This window comes from Lissotriton helveticus, chromosome 5_1 (assembly GCF_964261635.1).
Source record: "Lissotriton helveticus chromosome 5_1, aLisHel1.1, whole genome shotgun sequence".
Classification (NCBI taxonomy): domain Eukaryota; kingdom Metazoa; phylum Chordata; class Amphibia; order Caudata; family Salamandridae; genus Lissotriton; species Lissotriton helveticus.
Window position 1 is genome coordinate 1,603,516,488 of NC_136065.1, and position 20,881 is coordinate 1,603,537,368.

Below are 20,881 nucleotides of genomic sequence, written 5' to 3' on the forward strand. Positions count from 1 at the left end.
GTGACATAGTAAAAGTCATGGTGATATAGCTGAAGAGGAACCACATGTTTCAAGTCCAGCCAGAGATAATAATGGATGTATTGCAGACCAAGGTGGATGGTGTAATAGATGAACTTTGGGACTTCGGACAATGAAAAGGGATGATTAACTGATTAGTTGCATTGTAGTCCTGTTGTCTTTCCAGGGTTGTTTCAACAACTCAATGGAGTTGTCCCATGGGTGGCTTTACCAGACGGGTAGATTAGAGATTATTATGTGTACTGGTGTGATCATACTCCTGTTTTCTCATGTCTGTTTTAGATGGAAATAGTTGATATGGAGATCTTGTTAACAGGGTTATTCTATCTAAAAAAGGTGGTTTTTCAGTAAGTATTATTATATAAAAGCTTGACTGCCTGTCCAGATGGGTTTTACGTTATGTTGTTTGAAACTGTGTCCACCTAATAAATGCTGTTAATCATAAATGATGCATTCAGGGCTGGATTGTGCGTCAGTCAGTGTCAATATTTAGTGTGTTCAAACGGAGGCTGAAGTTGGGTTGGATTCAATGGGAGCAATATGGCATGGATAGTATGCTGGGAAGTTTGAGATCTACAAGCATGTAAAGTAGTTTGAGCTAGCTCATTCCATTGGCCTTTAAGTTAATGGAGTACATGAGTAATGCAGGTTCTTTATGGTAGAGTTCGCAAGACTGGTCAAAGTCCTGGAGACATGCACCTACTGGACAAAGAAGATGGCTGAGAACCATGATGTTGAGGGTGAACCTGTTCTGTGCCTAAATGAGAATGGATAAAATTCCGTCTAGTGTAATTGTAAATCATGAATCCAACAAGTCCATGACGATGACAAACTTCTACATTTTAAAGAGAGTAAAAGAATGTTAGAAAGGAAATTATGCCTATTCGCTCAGATATGGCTAAATGGGTGAGAAACAAGAAATAGAATGGGTAATCTGCATAGGCAAAATGAAAGCGACATCCAAGAATTTGTTTGTGGTGTGAAGGATGAGGGAAGGGGATATATTTCTGGCTGGAAAGAAAACAGTAGAAAAACTGGACAGACTTGAGTGGTTAATAACGTAGTCTGAGGAGGATCAGGCCCATGTTAAGCTATAGTCTAGGCTACACTATGGCTAAGGGCCTCATTTTGAGTCTGGCGGTTCATGGACTCCCTGACTCATGGTGGTGGTCTCCCGACCATCCTAAAAGGACAAGGGCAGTCAGGCCGCCCTATGACCACCACATTTGCCACAACTGCCAGTTAACTGCTGTTCCCTTGAAGTTGGGCAGCGGTCCTGAAGCTGGAAATTACTTGGCGGGTCCAAGCATATATGAATTTCCTTACCATACTTTTCATGGCAGTGCGATTGTCATGAAAATAGTGGCAGTGAGGAAACAAAGCAGGGCCTACACGCCTCACGCCATGTGGATGCACACAGGGGGGGTACAATATGTGCCTCCCTGTATGCTTGCATGCCAGTACCTGCATGGCATGGACTGCAGCAGTCCATGTCGTGCAAGTGCTGATTTTGATGTTCCCATTATGATGCCTATTTCATAGACATCGCATTGGGAATGCCAAAAAAGCCCGTCAGACAGGAGAAAACTCCTGATCTTGTGGGCAGTTCTTATATTGATTTGGCGGTGCAGGAGCAGGGGGTACTCATAAGGATCCTGCCATCAATGGTAACAGTCCCCTAACCTGAGAAAAATATGTTTTCTGCAGTGTCTTTAGGTTGGTGCTACCTTGAATACTTAGTCATAAGCCATAATGAACACCTATGACCAAATCTATATGTTTCTCATGATTTCCCACTGAAACTGCTTGCAGTCATTCACATATCTCATTTTGTCCTATTTAGACACTCAAACTAACTGCTGAATACTGCAAAGTGCACAATATTCCATTCCCAGCTATCCATGTGCACAAGGATGATGAAGAGACTCCCTCAGGATTCTACATCTTCAAAGGTTCCAAAGTGCCTACAGTGGTACACATCCCACTTTTCAATACAGAGAATTGTGCAGGTCAGCAGCCATTAATGCATGACAAATTTAGCTTACATTCTTTTTTTGTGCATCTCTGTTTTATTCATTGGCATGTGAAATGTTTTTAGTTGAAATGAAAGTGCAAAAACAAAAAATATGTGGTGTCACCTTTATTTACTCTACCAGTATTAATCACACAGGCGTTTCTACCTCAATCTACTTCTCTTTTTAATGTGTGGTTTCACCTGTACGTTTCATATAAACAGGTCATTAGCTACAGAACTTCAGGCTAAGTATTCCAAATTCATGGAGCAGATTTGCAACAGAGCACATATAAACATATAAACTCATGCACACACATTGTAGAATACATGCCATTTATTATTAAAAAATAATATAAAAATATTCAAATTCAACATCAGATCCAGTCAGATAATGCATCGCGTTGTACCGTTATTAATTATTTATTATTTTTACAAAAAAGAACTATCAACTCCCATGTGCCTAATGTGTCATGGATACATACTGGAAAGGTGAGTAGCACAAGTGTGCTTTGCAGAGCTTGGTGTTCTAGAGTCAGTTTGTCCTTCAGAGAGGGTTGCCCGCCATCGAATGGGTTCCATAGATGACAAAGCCTTGAAGAAATGAGTCTTGAACCCAACAAGGAAGTCAGAATGCTGGCCTTAGTTCTGTTGAATATGTAGACCTCGCACCATTGGTGTGGGTCTCCCTTCCATTTTTTGATGTTGCCTCTTGTATTTTTCCTATGTGTTTTGCTGGTCTAGATGCTTTAGGCACTTTGAAAGTGCTCCCTATTGTAAATTGTTGTATTGGATTAGTGACTTCATGATTGGCTTATTTGATTTACTTGTCAGACCCTAGTACAGTGCTCCATGTGTGCCCATTGCCTTTAAATCAAATGCTGCTGGTGGGCTTGCAGCACTGATTTTGCCACCCACAGAAGCAGCTTGTAAAATGTGGCTCAGGCCTGCCATTGCAGAGCCTGTGTGCAGCCTGTGGCTGCCATGTCGACTTGGCAAGTGCACCCACTTGCCAATCCCTAAACCTTCCCTTTTCTACATATTAGTCACCCCTAAGGCAGACCCAAGGGTACCCCCATGGGTAGGGTGCATTGTATGTAAAAGGTAGGGCACTCGGTAGAAATTCGAGTTCAGTATGCCTGAACTCAGAATGTAAAAATACATCTTTCAGTGAAGGTGGTTTTTACATTCTGTGTTTGAAAATGCCACTTTTAGAAAGTCCAGCCTGCTCTGCTAGGTTTGTGCATTTCATGTCTGGTTTGCGAGTGATGGGCTGGTGTGACTCCAGGAGCCTGGGAGAGTCAGCACTAGGCTCAATATACCTATCTGCATTTGGAGTGGTGCTGGGCCTGAATAGGGTTGTGCCTGCCTTCCACAATGCTGACTCCACCTCCTGTGGTGTGTCTGATGACCCGGGCCCACACTGACAAAGGAAGAAGTTGTGCACTGGCAGAGTGCACCCAGAACTGGTTTGGACTAGGTACAGACACTCTCTGCCTTCACAGACAAAGGATTTGTGTGTATAAAAAGGAGGACCCAGACCCCAAAACTTTGGATCACTTCTGGGAATCAAGACAAACCTTTGCCAAGGATAAGAACTAAGGAAGCTGAAGGAGGAGACTGCCCATGTGCTCTGCTGTTGGGGTTGGCCTGCAGTGGTTACTTTTTTGTCAAGGAAAGGAGAAAAGGAACTTTGTGTGTACTTTTGCAATTTTGAAGAAGAATCTCCAAGGGCTTGAAGCTGAGCTTGCCTCCTGTTCTGAAGTCTCAGGGACACAAAGACTTCACCACCAGCTCCCTCTGAATTTACTTGCTTGATATTCCACTTGCAGAGAGGTGCCTACTGTTGTTTGGGCCCTCTAAGAAGAATGCGTGTCGCTGAGAGCTGGAAGCGTGACGCAATGAGGAGAAGCATGTAGCCGCCGAAGGAATTGCCGTCGCATTGCCCAAAAAGCGTGTCACCGCCGCAGCTGTTTACCATCGCACCACTGATGAAGTGTGTCGCATCACCGGAGAAGCATGTCACTGCCGCAGAGGTTGCCATCGTATCACTGGAGAAGCGTGTCACAGGGCCTGTCGCAGCTCAGAAGTTACCAAGTTTGCCTCGTCCACAGTGACACGTACATCCCAATAAAGTCTATGCAACCCCACTGGTGTCTAACTGTGAGCTGTGTTGATTTGATTGTTCACTTGGGTGTCTCAATGAGCATTGTCCCTACACAGGAAGGAACTGACTGACGCATGTGCAGCGGGGGTGGGTCCCTTTTGCAAGCTCAACCTCTGTGAGCCAGACATTGTTTTGGGATATGTGCTGGCCGACATGTGCACTTACGTTACTTCAGCAATGTGAGTATGGTGTCCAACCTCCGACCATGTGGAGCAATGTCATATATCATTATCATAAACAGAATGCGTTCACACAGATGCGTGTAAGTAGGTATGCGTCGTGAAGTTCTGTTGTCACATGTGATGTGGGACACCACTCCTGGCCTACTACCGATTTTGTCACTCCTACACATACCCCTTTTCAACACATGGATGCCTACTGCCGATTTGGTCACTCCTACACATAGCACTTTTCAACACATGGACGTGTGCCTACATTGGGGGTTCGTGAGATTGTTGTTGATGTGCAATGGGGCCACAGCTAGTACTCACCTTCACAGTCATCCAATTTGCCATGTGTCTCAGGGATAGACATGTGCATAGATGTACCTTCATGTGCAATCATTGCCCCTACATCCAGCCATACATCCATACATGAGTGAACATAGTACATAGAACATAGTAATGACACATCTGTGTGATTCAGAATGTTTTATTCACATTCAGGTGATTGACGGAGCTGGAGCATTACATGGCCATCCAAGCCCACATCACATGGAAGCCCAGTGGTGGGCAAACCACAGTCCTTTGGAGATTGAGAAGTTATTAGGAAATGCGAGGGTGCAGTCTGCAGCAGTGGTCAGTATGAGGTGTTTCCCAGGGCATTATGCATAGGTCATCACCAGGCAGGGACAGGGCATATGGTGGTGATGGATGCTACTGCCTCCTTTCTCACTCAGTAATTCTCATCCTCTTCTTACTCCCCTGATACAAGTTCTGTGTGCGGTGTGTCCGGTGTGTGTGGCGGGGTGATAGCTGCATCACTGTGTGCCACTGACATATCAGGGGTCGGAGCTGTGTGTATAGATGTTCCCGCTGCAGTCATCTGGGAGCGGCTCAGTGGCAGGAATGATAATATGAAATACTTCAGCGCTTTAAAGTTCCCAATTATTACTCGCTGGTGTCCAGCCGTGGTAGACATACTTCCAGCCTGCATCTGCTCCATGGTCTACATTGGCCTCTGCATCTGTGCCAACTCTGTGCTGTAATCGCTGGTGCCTGTCTGACCCAACAGTTCTTGTAGTAGATACATGGCCCCACGTATGGTATTGAGTTTGGTTGCCACGAGTTTGAACACCACACGCAGCTGTTCAGCCAACTCAATCTGGAAACTCCACACACGTTGTTGGAACTCCATGTATTGGTTGAAGGTGCTGGTAGACAGCCGTGGGGGTGTGTTTCCTGCAGTGTGGTCTTTGCAGGTGGTGGGCTCACCTCAGGCAGCTGGCCTGCCCTGCTATTGGGGATGGGGGTGCCGAGGCTGTCTATTATCCTTTGGAGGGTGTCTTGATATATGTGCAGGTTGTCCTCTTCATCAACACTGATGTGAGGTGTGGTGTTCCCAGTAGGAGGTGTTATTTGTACCTCTGCAATGTGAAATGTGGGATGCAGGTTAACAGAATTACACATGTATGTTGGAGTTTTGCAGATGTTTACATTCATACTGCATGCCAAGGTACATTGTCACAGGTTTGGTGGAGCTGGCTATTTGATGGCAGTCAGTGTGTTTTTCGACCACATGATGGATGTGTGGTAGTACCTTTGCATTTTCATCACACTGTGTCAGGCAATGCCAGATGTGGAGGGACACTTACTAAGCACTTGCAGGACCTGTTGTTAGCCGTGGCCTATGCTGTTGGTGTTGCACTTTGTTCCACATTGCGTCATTGCTGATGTTCTGTGATTGGTGTGTGCGTGTGCTGCATTGTGGGGAAGTTGTCCCTGCAGCTCGGATTTCATGTAGCCTTCTCCCTTTGAGGAGGAAGGCCTTTGAATTGTGTGCTTTTCAGGGCCTGATTTATTTTTGACTTGGGTCATATGTGGTCTCTGACACATTTTGTGGAATGGTGCATTGTTCGTCTGCTGCTTGTATTTGTACGGCATGGGTTGTGTGTGCACGCGGACATGTCAGAGTGTGACGTGCTCCTCTACGGATGTGATCCACACTGGGCTACCTCCATGTCGATTTGTGGGCCATCTCATGTTTTTGGGCTGCTGCCATGCTATCGGGCATGCAGTGTTAGTTACATAGTCAATGTGGGTCACATTGCCGCTGCTTTTCTGGATTCAAAAGGGGGTGGTGATGGATTCAACACATGTGCATGGGCCGGTTGTGATATTAGTGATCTGGAGGGTGCCCCTTTGTGAACATTGGGGACGGGGGCCTACTTGGCATTTCTATGTGTTGCTGTGTGCCAAGGTTATTAGAGACATGTTCCATGATTATTGTGGGTGTGCAGTGTGCTTCACATAATAGTGCATGTGTGCCATTGTGCCCATACCCCCCGTCACCGGGCGTTACTCACCCTGTTGCTGTTGGGTCAGGTCATATCGTGCTGTGTCCAGGCCCCCAATTCCTTCCACCATCTCCACACTGCTGACTTTGACCACCATTCCCTCCAGGTCATCCAGCTCCTCGTGTGTCGCAGGACTCCAACCTCCAGTCGCCCTTGCTGCCTTCCTGTTGACAGAGAGCTTCTCCTTGGTTTGGCTGTGCACTTCATGGCAGCACCTCTTCACCTCCTCGACACTCCGACTGCATTGACGTTCATGACGATGGTCTGCCATTTTTCCATTTGGGTTGCCAGTGCCACAGTGGAGGTGCCGAACAGTTGTTGATGGTGTCCTATGACCTCTGTGATGATCCAGTCTTCCTGCGGACTGAACCCCGTCTTCCTCTTCCTCTTCTCCTTGCCCTTCACTGAACACGGGGTTCCATGCTGGTCCTCTGTGGGGATTGTGGGGTTCGGCTTTTCCTCTGCACTCGGACCAGATGCATCCATTGTGCTTCGCAGTTAGTATTGTTTCATTTTTTAGTTCTTTCTTTTATAGTGCATTTTCCCACAGGACGCGTGGGATTTGCAGGCCTGTGGCTGGCCTTCTCTGATTTTTGTCCTGCGAATTGCCTCATTGCATGTGTTTGCGGCGTGGCGATGATTTTCACGTGGACATTTGACGCGTTATCTGGTATCTCTCGCATGCTACTGCCTTGTTATGAATTCCACGTTGACACAGGGTTATTTTCCCGCGATAGGCTGTGATGTTGAAAGTTGTGTTGCGCTACTCTTGCGGTAGTTATCTCACGTTCTTGTGAATATAACCTTTAGTTTCTTTGCTGGGAGAAGATGGTAATGCTTGAAAGTATTTCTTCATGTTTACACATTGAGTGCATGGAACAGCAGTACAACAATCATTTCAATATGTAAATATTTTTCTTTTGTCTCTGTAAATAACTTTCATCACTTGATATGAATGCGTTCTCATTTATTACGCGGTAAGAATGAACCCCATAACTTTTATAATTATATAAAACTTTGACAGATTTCACAGATGTACTGCATACGATTACATTAGGTGCCTTTCCTTCTATGTAGAAATATTTTTTCTCTCGTTACAGGGTTATTTAATTGTTTAGTTCACCATCCACATAAAATAAAAGCACTCTATCAACTGTATAACCCGCATTATTATTTACTCTTACAAAATGTGCAGTTATGGGTAGAGTCGGATCACTTCAAAGTACAAATCTAACATATGGTGTTTTGGGGCAATTCACACTGTTTAAGGCCGCAAGATAACATCTCTTCCCAGGGAAAAGCCAGCCAACCTCAAACAATGCTTTTTTTTGTTTTACTTTGATGTGTAAGGCAGATGTTTTAACCTTACCACAGCTGTGGCTACTACGAATCATGCCTCAGTTCCTTTTCGAACTTGCTAGGCGCAATTGTAAAAGGAAACCGTTGTATCTAGGTTTAGTTTTTAAAACAATATTATATCCCATACTGTGCCTTTTTCGAAACACTTCCATTGATTAATATAGACGATTGCCTTGCTTGTCATTGCACCAACAGTTTTATCTTTGATAGAATACTTGTAATAAAATGTTTGGGCTATCATCGAGTGCATTTTTTGATGCGCACAATCTCATAATATTAAGCACAGGAAACTTTGGTTTTATGCCCAACCAAGATATTATTGATTGCAAGCAAATTTTTACCATCCCAAATGAAGAGCATGAAACTACATTGCCCGAATCAATTCAACACAGAACATTTTTCTCATTTATCTTACATACTTCCAACAGTACTTGCAGCTGTTTGTTTTATTTACTAATCTATTGTGTCGTAACACATTTGTAGGGACACTTGTCAATGGTGCAGCAATTGCAGTAGCACAAGGGCCAAAAGGTCTAGGAAACGCACTGAACACCGATTACGGCTATATTTTACTACTAAACAAGCAGTCATAAGTGCCAGGACCTTGCAGGCCTAGGGCCATGATTTGATATGAACCTATTCAAAATGTATTACACTTGTGTTATTAATTAAAAGATAGACTGTAATTGTATACACTGTCACACACCAGTATTATTGTTTGCAAGCACGTTTTTAAAATGGATAAGAGGAATCGAAAACTGTTACAAATAATCTACGATGTAATCAGCAACAATATGTCTATCGACCTCATGTATACATTTATATATTGTGTGGTACAATTTAGCATTCTGTATATAGTTTTTCAAATAAAACAACACAAACAGAGCAACAATCAATATCACTCTCATTATTACATACCTCCAAAGGTACATTATTCACTCGCAGCACCTTTACTATGCATATCTTACATTACTGTGATCTAATGCGGGTAAAGAACTCCTGGGCCAGGAACTGGAACCGGGTCGACCTGACTGTGTTATCATCATTCCTCCTAACCACTGCGCCTGACTTAGGCGGTTTATCCTCGTCAGCACAACTTACTGGGATTGATACCTGGCTTACGGAAGGCTGCGATTCAGCGGCCCCCCTACGCCGGATCTCAATTAAGAGACCTAAGGAGGCGAACAGATGGTTTGACAGTAACCTAAAAGAAAAGAAATTGTCCCTTCGCCGCGCTGAAAGACTCTGGAGAAGGGAATACTGTCCCTATCTGAAAACTCGTTATTTAACACTTCGGCAGGACTATAAGAAAGCTATCGTTGAAACTAAAACTACTTATTTTTCATCAAAAATTTTAGCAGTGGAGAACCAACCTCGAGAAATTTTTTCAATAGTTAAGGAGCTAGCCTTCTCTGATAGGAGTACATCTAAACCCCTCCCCACTCAAGCCCTATGCGATTCATTAAATTCTTACTTTATAGATAAAGTACTTAATATTAAAAGTAACATTCCCCCTCCCTCTGTCTCTTATGTTGACCCCTGTCCACCAGCCCTGCCGCTTAGCTTAATATCAATTCCTCCTATCACGGAAACCGGGTTCCGGGAAATTTTACTAAAGGTTAAGTCAGGTTCACCAGCGGACACCTGCCCGGCTCGTATCCTGCAGCAAATTTTCACGGTCTGCACACAGCCCCCGATCATCTTCCTAAATAGTTCCCTCTCACAGGGAATTGTGACCCCGGCCCTTAAAGTAGCTACCATTGTGCCCATTCTGAAAAAACCAGGGGCCGACTCAGCTATTTCTTCCAACTATCGGCCCATCTCGTTGCTGCCGTACTTGGCCAAGGTGCTTGAGCGGCACGTGGCCGCGGTGCTTAGCAACCATGTTGAGGCTACGGGAGGCTTGGCATCCTGCCAAGCTGGCTTCCGCCCCAGACACTCGACCGAGTCTGTGGTGGTGTCGGTCCTAAACACACTCAGGGAGGGTCGAGACCAAAATAAACATCAAGCCCTGGTGCTCCTCGATCTTTCCGCCGCTTTCGATACGGTGGACCATTCCATCTTGCTTTCACGTATCGGAGCGGCGGGAATCGGGGGGTCAGCACTAGTATGGCTCTCGTCCTTCCTGCGGGATCGTACTCAGGCGGTCCGGCTGGGAGAGTTCAAGGCAGACCCTTTGAAGGTCACTTGTGGTGTCCCCCAAGGTTCCTCTCTTTCTCCTTTATTGTTTAATCTTTATATCTACCCTCTTATTTTTGCACTTCAGCAGCTGGAGGTTGCTGTGTTTAATTATGCAGATGACCTCCAGCTGGTCTTTGACCTCTCTTCTTCCCCTCACGCTATCTCCAATTTTCAGTCTATTATGATTTTTATCAGGGACTGGATGAGTCACAACCATCTGAAGCTCAATCCGGATAAAACCGAGTTGGTGCTTACGGGTGGCTCCTCCAGTCCCTGGAACTCTGCATTTTGGCCCCTCACTCTTGGTGCCTCCCCTCTTCCTTCTTCTACGGTAAAAACATTGGGTATAATAAAAATTAACAACCAGCTCACTCTTCACTCACAGGTTGGTGCTGTTGTCTCTTCCTGTTTTCTTATGCTTAGAACTATTCGTATTGTTTCCCGTTTCTTTTCCCCCCTGGCACTTAAACTCATAATGTCTGCCTTGGTCATCTCCCGGCTAGACTATGCCAATGCCCTTTACAACGGCATTCCGGCATATAGCCTACGCAAACTCCAGCTTGTGCAGAACCAAGCAGCCCGGCTGGTTTATGGCCTTCCCCGGTTCCATCATTCCACACCTTTGTTGAAGGAACTGCACTGGTTGCCTGTTCGGCAACGTTCGCTTTTTAAGATGGGGTGCATGGTATTTCAGGCACGACAGGGAACGGCCCCGGCCTTCATTTCCTCCCTTTTAACCAACTATGTTCCCGTCAGACATCTCCGTTCGTCTGATCGGTCCCTATTGCTAGTCCCTCGTTTCATCAGGAAAAAATGGGGAGGTTCCAACTTTTCCGTCCTAGCCCCGGTATTCTGGAACTCCCTGCCTGACCACCTTCGAGCTTTAAAACAATACTCCCTCTTCCGCAAGGGCCTGAAAACTTTTTTGTTCGCTCAGGCTTTTCCCCTCTAAATGGCCCAGCCCTGTTTTATTGTTTGCCGCCAAAGCGCCAAGAAACCGTAATGGTGTATGATGCGCTATATAAATTTTTTAAATTCAAATTCAAATTCAATGCCATGTAAAAGTAAAGTACTACAATGGGAGGCTAGGTTCACAGTAAATACAAATGCCCAACCTATTAGTTCAGCACACCTCACATCCTGCACAAAAAATAACATTTGCTTCTTTCATTACAAACATTACAATGACTATTGTGAAAATATTTAAAACATGATGTCTATCAGAATAGTCTATCATAAAACATTGTTACCAATCATTTACAACGACAACAAATGTAGCATTTTTGCCAGTGTTTGTTTTATTTAGTTGCCAGTGCATGGCCTGGTTACTTTCTGGGGTTAATGTGGATAGTATTGAGTGTGACTACCTCCTTGCTGTCTTTTGTGTTCAGCATAGATTTCAAGCTTTCTTCTACCATATTTGCTTTACTTTTGGGCGTATGCGTCATCACGTCTCCTTTACTGCCTCATTAGTCTGGGCTAACAACAGGTAGAAGTTGGTCCCTGGGAGATTATCAGAGAGTGACTGGGCTTTACTTTTAACATACATTTGTGCTGTTTTTTAGGAAAGTGCGATGGGGTTCCTCTCTACCTTTCACTTTCGGTAAAGTGTGCCTACGCCTCTTTCTTTGTTGCTTTATTGTTTTGGAAACCACATCTCCTTTCTGCCATATAACCTGAAGGGATGAGGTTCCTAGGGCCCAATTCACAGAACTAACTTAAGACAAAATCCTAAACTTACTACCATTTTGGTATTCACAGAAGGCACTTGCTCATTATGGTATTCACAGAAGTTAGGAGTCCTAACTTTAGGACACCTAAATGCCTTCTGTGAATACCCAAAGTCTTAAAGATTAGGATTTTTCTCTGTTTAGTAGTAGTAAATTTAGGACTCCTAACTTTAGGAGTCCTAAATGCCTTCTGTGAATACCGAAAATCTTAAAATTAGGATTTTTCTCCGTTTAGTAGTAGTACATTTAGGACTCCTAACTTTAGGACTCCTAAACTGAGAAAAATCCTAACTTTACAACTTTAGGAATTCACAGAAGGCATTTAGGAGTCCTAAAGTTAGGAGTCCTAACTTTACTACTACTAAACTGAGAAAAATCCTAATTTTAAGACTTTCGGTATTCACAGAAGGCATTTAGGAGTCCTAAAATTAGGAGTCCTAACTTTACTACTCCTAAACTGAGAAAAATCCTAATTTTAAGACTTTCGGTATTCACAGAAGGCATTTAGGAGTCCTAAAGTTAGGAGTCCTAACTTTACTACTAGTAAACTGAGAAAAATCCTAATTTTAAGAATTTCTGTATTCACAGAAGGCATTTAGGAGTCCTAAAGTTAGGACTCCTAACTTCTGTGAATACTGAAATGAGTAAGTGCCTTCTGTGAATACCAAAATGAGTAAGTGTCTTCTGTGAATACCAAAATGAGTAAGTGCCTTCGGTGAATACCAAAATGGTAGTAAGTTTAGGATTTTGTCTTAAGTTAGTTCTGTGAATCGGGCCCCTAGGTCTGTGCTTATGTTAATTTGACAGAGCAAAGAAGACCTGTTCTCGGATGGCTGAGAAGTTTGAATTTAATGGGAGAACGTAAAAAGTAATTTAATTTACTTACCTATTGTTAGCAGGTTTCTCATTTTGGCAGGATCGAGGACTTTTTTGTCCTTTCTCAATCTCTTTTATAGAGATAAAGACCTGGTGAAACAATGAGAGAAGGAGGAGTAGAGAGTGAAGGGAAACAAACAGTGGGATCACTCTGTTTTTGCCTATTGGCATTTCCTGCTTTTTTGTCTTGTTCCTTTATGAGAAGGTGTGGTGTATTTTTATTCTCACACATAAATAAGTACTTACATTGGTTTTCTTGGTAAGTCTTGTTATCATGATTTCCACTTGAGTTTTGGCAATGCCCTTGGGGAACTATATATATCACTTATGTGTTGGTTTTCTTCTTCCTCTTAAGAAAGAGGTTATTCTGTTGTTGGACAGGCCAGAATAAGGAAGGGACTTTCTGGAGACGTTTTAAATGTTTCAGATAATCAACTCAATATGATGATCAGATCCATTTCCAGCATGATCGGCAGACATCAGGAACAGAGCAGCAGTTTGTCTACTGTCAGGAGTGATTCTTCTCAGTGTTCTGTTTTTTCTGCTTCTACATTCTCTTCCTCATGTTGTTCACCCAGTTTCTGCACTGATGAACTTCACAATAGTCCTCTAAGAGGCAAATATGTTCAGAGAGAGGATTTAAAAGAATTACTTTCTAATCTCCCTTAATTCGAATCTCCCATTGGATGATGGGCAGCCTTCAACAAGTGGTGACTGTTTTAGATACTTTAAAAAGCGGGTACTCCCAGATTTCCTGTAAATTCTGAAGTTAATGGCCTCCTAAAAAGTAAATGGAATGATCGTAAAAGGCGCCAGTTCCCAGATTCATGTTATGTTATGTTAAATTGTTTTTGTAAGGCGCACAGCTACCCAAAAAGGGTTTCCCAGCGCCAGCCTGAAGGATGGAACAAAAGTATGGTATTATTAGTTAAATAGCCATGTCTTGAGACCTTTGAGAAAGTTTGCGAAATTTGTTTCATGTCGAAGAGATACAGGCAGAGTGCTCCACAGAATGGGTCAGAGAAAGGCAAAGGAGCGACCTCCCATCCGTGAGAGTCTAACCCTGGGTACCAGAAAATTACCCTGTATAGTGGAGCGCAGTAATCGTGAAGGGTGATAGGTTTGGGCCAGGGCTTGCAAGTATCGGGGAGCAGTGCCGGGCTTAATCTTGAATAGAAAGCTCAAAGCTTAGAATTTGACACAGCTTTCCACTTTCAGCCAATGGAGATCATGTAGATAGCTGGAGATGGAAGTGGCTCTGGGAATTCGGCATAATAATCTGGCTGCAGCGTTCTGCACTACCTGTAGCTTCCGCAGTATATCTTTGTTGGCCCCTAGATAGAGAATGTTACCATAATCTATTCTCGAGGTCACAAGTGCCTTGACCACCGTTCTCTGGGTGGAGCAAGGAAACATCATGAGAAAAGCATCATGAGAAAACTTTATCCTTTTATAAAGGGAAGCTCTCTAGTTCTTCCTCAAAAGCTCCTAATAGATCAATTATAAGTAGGTGTGGGTGAAACTCATGGAAATTTCCTCAGAGTTACATAAAAACTCCATGTGATTTCACAGAGTTCCAGCAAAGGGTGAAAAAATGCATGTCGGTTGCACTGCTCGCAGTGCAATTTAGTGCCAATAGCATAAGCAGCACTGAAAAATCAGTGCTAAAGGCACCATGTGGTGCCGAAGAGTGTGTGGCCTTTCAAGCTGATTTTGATGGCACTCGAGTAAAAAAATCTACTCAAGCGGCAGCAACTCTACACAAGAAGCAGCCCTCTAACCACAACCGCTTGTGACTGTTTGCTACCGCCTGTGTTAGAAAATGGACCTAGGGGATGCCAAATCTTGCTTGCATTTCTGTACCCTTGAGGGGAAAAACTCAGCCACACAGCCATTGGCAGAAATTGGACGGAAGTCAATGAGACGCCAAATTCTGCAGATTCTGCAAGTAGAATTAAATATACTGCCCACCCCTAGTTATAAGCCAACTTGACAGACCATTCTGCCAAATGTTTGTCACAGTATGTTGTAATTGCGGACCCTTTTGATAAAGAAGTTAATGCTTCATTGAAAAGAGGCTATTTGAGTCTAAACTTGGGATTGAGAGGGGGTGTATTCTGTTTACACTTTGCAATTTTTTATTAGGGATTTTCAGACTCTGTCTGCTGCCCTTCAGGCAGGCGAAGACTATGATCATCGTCCAGCTGCTATGGAAGCCCAGGCATAATTCCTCTTTGATATTACTTTTGAACATTTGAAGGCATCAGCTATTGTGGCCAGTGGGATGAAGGCCGCTAGTAGACACTTGGTACCCGTTTGGTCTTCCACTGATGAGGATTATTCCGATTGATTCTGGCCGGCTGTTGCAATTGTGCAATCTTTTCTTATATCACCTAGTTCCCTGACCTGGGGCATCGGAGTGTTTAGATTGGGAGTTATCATATACCCACTCATCCTTCCTTTTAGATAAAGGGGCTAACATAATTTTAGATATAATACAATTGAGGATGGAAGCAATTTTTTTACATCACACCTGGCTTACCATGTGGTTTATTTTCCAAACGCCAACAGAATAAAAGATTTATTTCACCCTGAAGAAGTCCTTTTGATAAGGACGAAACGCATTAGCTGTGTCTTGATAATCCTGATTATGTTTTAAAACAACCTCATTGAAATAAAAGAAGAACTTTTGGAAGAATAGTTGTGGACATGGATGTTATAAAATTCTTTGTTTAAGCTCTTTTGTGGTGCACCTGTGCTGTTTTGTTTAAATTGTTATATTCTTGTATGGGAATTACACTGTGACAGTGGGTGTTAGTGAGTGTACACACACGTTTCTGGTGTAGTTCCACATCATATATATATATATATATATATATATATATATATATATATATATATATATATATATATATATATATATATATATATATATATATATATATATATATATATATATATATATATATATATATATATTTATTAGGGATAGAAAGTTAGGTGCTGAGGCCTTAGGGTTCCACTGTCCTGACGCTTTTGACTTCTAGACACTTGTATGTGAGGGAATGGAAGACTGAAAAATCATGTCTTCTGAAAATGCCAATTCTAGGTGATAAACTCATTAGAAATAAGTTTGAGGATGTTATTAAAATGTTGTTTAAGAGTAGGAAGCATACCTTTACTTTGAAAAAAACCAAAATCCAATTCCTTAATGAGAAGCAGGATTCCTTGTGGTAATCGGAGAGGGAGGAGATTTGAACCCTCATATAATAAGAGTCACTTTCAGCTTCAGTCATTGCAGAGGTCCTTGAAGATACCTCAGGGGCCTTGAAACAATCAGCGTTCTGGACTATGACAAGGCTAATCTCCTGGAGGGGCCTGTCAGGATAAGACTAACTTTTTTCTCAGAATGGTAGAATACAATCAGTGAAAACTGGGTTCTGAAGGTGATCTCCTTTGGAGAATATTTTTTTGGTAACAAAATCTTTAGGGGATTATCATTCATATTAGACTTCAATACATTTAATTTGTTTCTAAAGTTTATTCATTTCAAATTGAATAACCTTCAGCAAGTCAATCTGTTGGTTATCAAGTCACAAAAATATTGGAACATAAATATAATTTACAAAAAGATCAAACGTTTGCACTAAACTTAGAAAATCGCAAATATTAACAACATAGTTATCACTGTTAAAAATATAGATTTTCACTAATATTGAAAACTAAAATATCAGAAATAAACATTGTAACCTTTAAATAAACAATTGAGTGGTCAAACATTCTGTCTCGCACAAAATCAACTATATTAATATTACCAAAAAAGTTAAATTCTAATAACAAAACATAAAAATGCCTCCTTTTTTTATAATTAAAAATGTGTAAATAAAAATTGAGCAACATATAAACATATGCAATCAGCGTAATTAATATATAACATTTCTAAAATAAATATAAATTGTCCAAAATAAAAATAAATACATCAATAAAAACAAAATTCTGTACACTACATCTATATCTATATTTATCACCCAGTGGCAGTCACCACTGGGGAGTTATAGTTAGGTTAATGTTGTCACCAGTTATAGTTAACAGAGCTAACTATAATTTGTTCCCCCGCCATGCACTGCTTATCACCTCACATATTGCATCACTCATGACATGTTCTATGACATAATTTATGACATCACTGTTGACATCTCAAATGAGTCCAGCAGCAGCAAAATGGCCAAAGAGAAAAAAACTGCTCTTTGAGCCAATAAGAATGCACTAATTTTAAATTGGAGATACAATAAGATACCTGTAAAACTCTCGCAGCGTCACCTGTCCAGGGATACGAATATTTGTAAACCTTAATTTTTCCAAATCACTGAATGGATTTAGCCCAAAGTACAAAAAACAAACAGACATATTTACAAGGGTAACTGCCATCAGAACATCACTTTTTGCGTCATTCTGGTGGTGTTAAATCCTTTGTCTCATTTTCAAGGTGGCGGTAAGACGCTTAACATTGCTTAACGTCATGGCTTAACGTCACCTTGTAAATATTGCCTCTATTTAAGTAGCATTGCAGGCTGATAGGGGCATACAATGGATGTTGCAGTAGACGTTCTGCCGCACAACCCATTACCTTTTGACACTGCCCCATATTTAAGTGGTATTGGTCAGCGCCAAAAATATCACCAGGGTCTTAAGGAAGCAATATGAGGAAAATGGATGTACGTTGTTACAACGCACGCTTTTACCACGCATGCTGTAACAACGCAAGTTTTAAAACGCATTCCATTACAACGCATTACACTGGGGGGTGCTGGATAGTGAATAGTTTAATTTACTATTCCAAAACCAGTCCCTGTGGACACTAGGGAAGGTGTTGGATAGTAAATTAAAACTATTCCCTATCCTAGAGCGCCCCCCAGTGTAATGCGTTGTAATGGTTTTCGTTTTAAAGTCTGTGTTGTGATAGCACTGCGTGCTAAAAGTTGCGTTATAAAGGTTGTTCCCCGAGGAAAATGTTTCATTTCTAGTCGTATTGTGCTCTTTCCATGTGGCTGCTTTCTGTAGCACGCATAAAAACAGCAAATCAGCTGTAAATATTGTATATTTGCAGGAAGGTGTCCCTTACTGCACACAAGCAATCACCCATGGAGTGCAGGCACCCTTGCAACATGGCATAAAAGATTGGAGCACACCTGTTTTATACCACTCAGACTTAAAGCTCTTAACCCCTTCAACTGTCTCTCCCTCGATACAGCTCCCCTACACATGTGATGAGGCCGACCCTCCCAACCTGGCCCCATCTTCCCCTCTATTACCTATGAGTCCCCTACCATCTTGGCCTGGGAAGATCCCGTCACCACACTTCTCTGAAAAGTAATTGTTTCATATATGCTTTTCTATGACCTTTCCTAAATTACAGAGTTGTTATGTTCCTCTTTTCCTTCCGTAATTTGGATTGGATAATCCTTCCTCTTTTACTGAGTGTGATGTCCACCTTCTGCACTCTCTTGCTGGTCTGACACTGCTGTAACTTTGGAGAAGGGTTCTCTTTGCAGTTTAGAGACAATGCATTTTTTGTTATAAGGCTCTGTTGACTTCTTACACCAATCTGGGACTATTGCTTTGGACTGTATGCAAACATATGTAATGGTGCTGTTATTTATGTGTTTATCTGCCTTGAAAAAGTCAACAAATAGTTTCTAACAAATAAGAAAAACTATGAAAGCTGCAAAAGAGGAGACTCTGCCACATTTCCCAACCAGAACCTGAAAACAGAAGAGAATATATATATATACTAGCAGCCCATCCAGACGTTGTCCGGGTATGAAATAGAATGTGTGTAATGTGTGTATTTGGCAAGTGCAATTTATTTTAAAATCTCGCGGTAGACAACATTTTTTGTTTCATTAGAATAGGGACGGAGAAGGGCCAGCTGCAGCCCTGGTTGATGTTAGCAGGCGCGTGTAATTGGTGTAGTGATCCGCCACCTGAGCCCTGCTACAGCCCTGGATGATGTTAGCAGGCGCGTGTAATGACGTTGAATGAGAGAGTTATCAGCCGCGGGTAAATCCGTTTAATGAGAGAGTTCAGTGACAGCGAGTAGGAGAGCTTGCAGTAATTGTCCCCGCAGAGACGCTCATTTGCGTGTTCGCCCGCTTGAGGCCCAGATGCAGGCCTGTTCGATGTTAGCAGGCGTGTGTTACCCCGCTTGAGGCCCAGCTGCAGCCCTGGTTGATGTTATCAGGCGTGTGTAATTAGTGTACTGATCCGCCGCCTGAGCCCGGCTAGAGCCCTGGTTGATGGTAGCAGGCGCGTCTAATTTCGGTGAATGAGAGAGTTCAGTAACAGCGCGCAGGAGAGGCTGCAGTAACTTACCAGGCCTCCAGCTGAACGCGTTAGTCATGCCCCCAGCACACGGCCACAGCAGACGATCTAATGATTAATGTACGACACACATGGCATGAAGGGCGGAACGTAGAACACGCCCCCAGCGTTTCTCACGCCCCCAGCGTGCCCCTTGATGCGGTGCAATTGCGTTCACATGACATGAAGGCCGGACACACGCCCCCAGCGTTTCTCACGCCCCCAGCGTACCCCTTGATGCTGCGCAGCAATGTAATTGGCGCTTGTATGTACGACTCACATGGCATGAAGGGCGGACTCACGCACCCAGTGTTTGTCACGCCTCCAGCACACGCCCACAGCCCGCGATGTGATGGACGTACCTCACGCCCCCAACGTTAGTCACGCCCCCAGCCAACGCCCACAGCACAACGCAGACACGCCCACAAGGGACTACTTTGCTGGCACAGTTCTTTTACCATTTACATGTATATGGTGTCCTACGGTACAATTGTATGTCTTGCACTGTATGATTGTGATGAACACCACTGTTTCTTGAAAAGTTAATAAAATCAATTAAAAAAAAATGTATAAGGTGGCCGTCTGCATAGCCTATGTCCTTCTGTTGCAACTGCCCTTTCCAACGCTGTATTGGGTGTTGTGATTGGTGCTGTGGTTACTGAGATTACCCACCTCAAAGGTTTGGGCTCTCTCTTTATAATATTAGTATGGATATATATATATATATATATATATATATATATATATATATATATATCTTTCCAAGGGTGCTCAGATACGAGGCCGCACTCCGCTGATAGGTAGTTTCACAACCGCTTTATTAAAACATGAAGCTTTCCATCTCGCTGATACATCCCATGGCCTTACGCGTTTCAAAGCCCTTCTGCTTCTCATCAGAGGCCAGCGTCAGGAGTCAATTGTTATTACCTACACGCCCCCACTGCATGCTTAAATTGCTTTTACTGGCTTCCGGTGTGCCATTCCACGTTTGGTAGTTCTCACAATGTATGCTGGGGTATGTAGTAAAATATGCATCATTTTTAACCCTCCCGTGGGTTTGTCTCCTGCACAGTTCCATTCGGGATAAAATTAAACAGCCCTCCAGTGGGCTCCAGATTAAACTCTTCATGTTGAATTTTCGTCACCTATAGCGCCGATTTTGAAAGGGGTCCCTGCCCCTCCCGCGGTCCTTTGTTTGTTTTGCAGGTGGTGCGTAGCCCCCACGTCCGGAGTCGCCGTGATAACATCTTTCCAAGGGTGCTCAGATACGAGGCCGCACTCCGCTGATAGGTAGTTTCACAACCGCTTTATTAAAACATGAAGCATTCCATCTCGCTGATACATCCCATGGCCTTACGCGTTTTAAAGCCCTTCTGCTTCTCATCAGAGGCCAGCGTCAGGAGTCAATTGTTATTACCTACATGCCCCCACTGCATGCTTAAATTGATTTTACTGGCTTCCGGTGTGCCATTCCAAGTTTGGTAGTTCTCACAATGTATGCTGGGTATGTAGTAAAATATGCATAATTTTTAACCCTCCCGTGGGTTGGTCTCCTGCACAGTTCCATTCGGGATAAAATTAAACAGCCCTCCAGTGGGCTCCAGATGAAACTCTTCATGTTGAATTTTCGTCACCTATAGCGCCGATTTTGAAAGGGGTCCCTG

At 43.0% G+C, this 20,881-nt stretch overlaps 1 protein-coding gene across 2 annotated transcripts in view; it reads left to right on the forward strand.

Annotated features, from left to right (window-relative positions):
- The window catches only part of LOC144753731 (cytosolic phospholipase A2 gamma-like), a 928,534-nt gene that overhangs the window by 855,342 nt on the left and 52,311 nt on the right, over positions 1-20,881 (forward strand). For both annotated transcript variants that reach the window (XM_078641315.1, XM_078641316.1), the window contains exon 17: positions 1,862-2,027. In XM_078641315.1, coding sequence (XP_078497441.1) covers positions 1,862-2,027 — 166 coding nt within the window. The remainder of the gene's footprint in view (positions 1-1,861; positions 2,028-20,881) is intronic.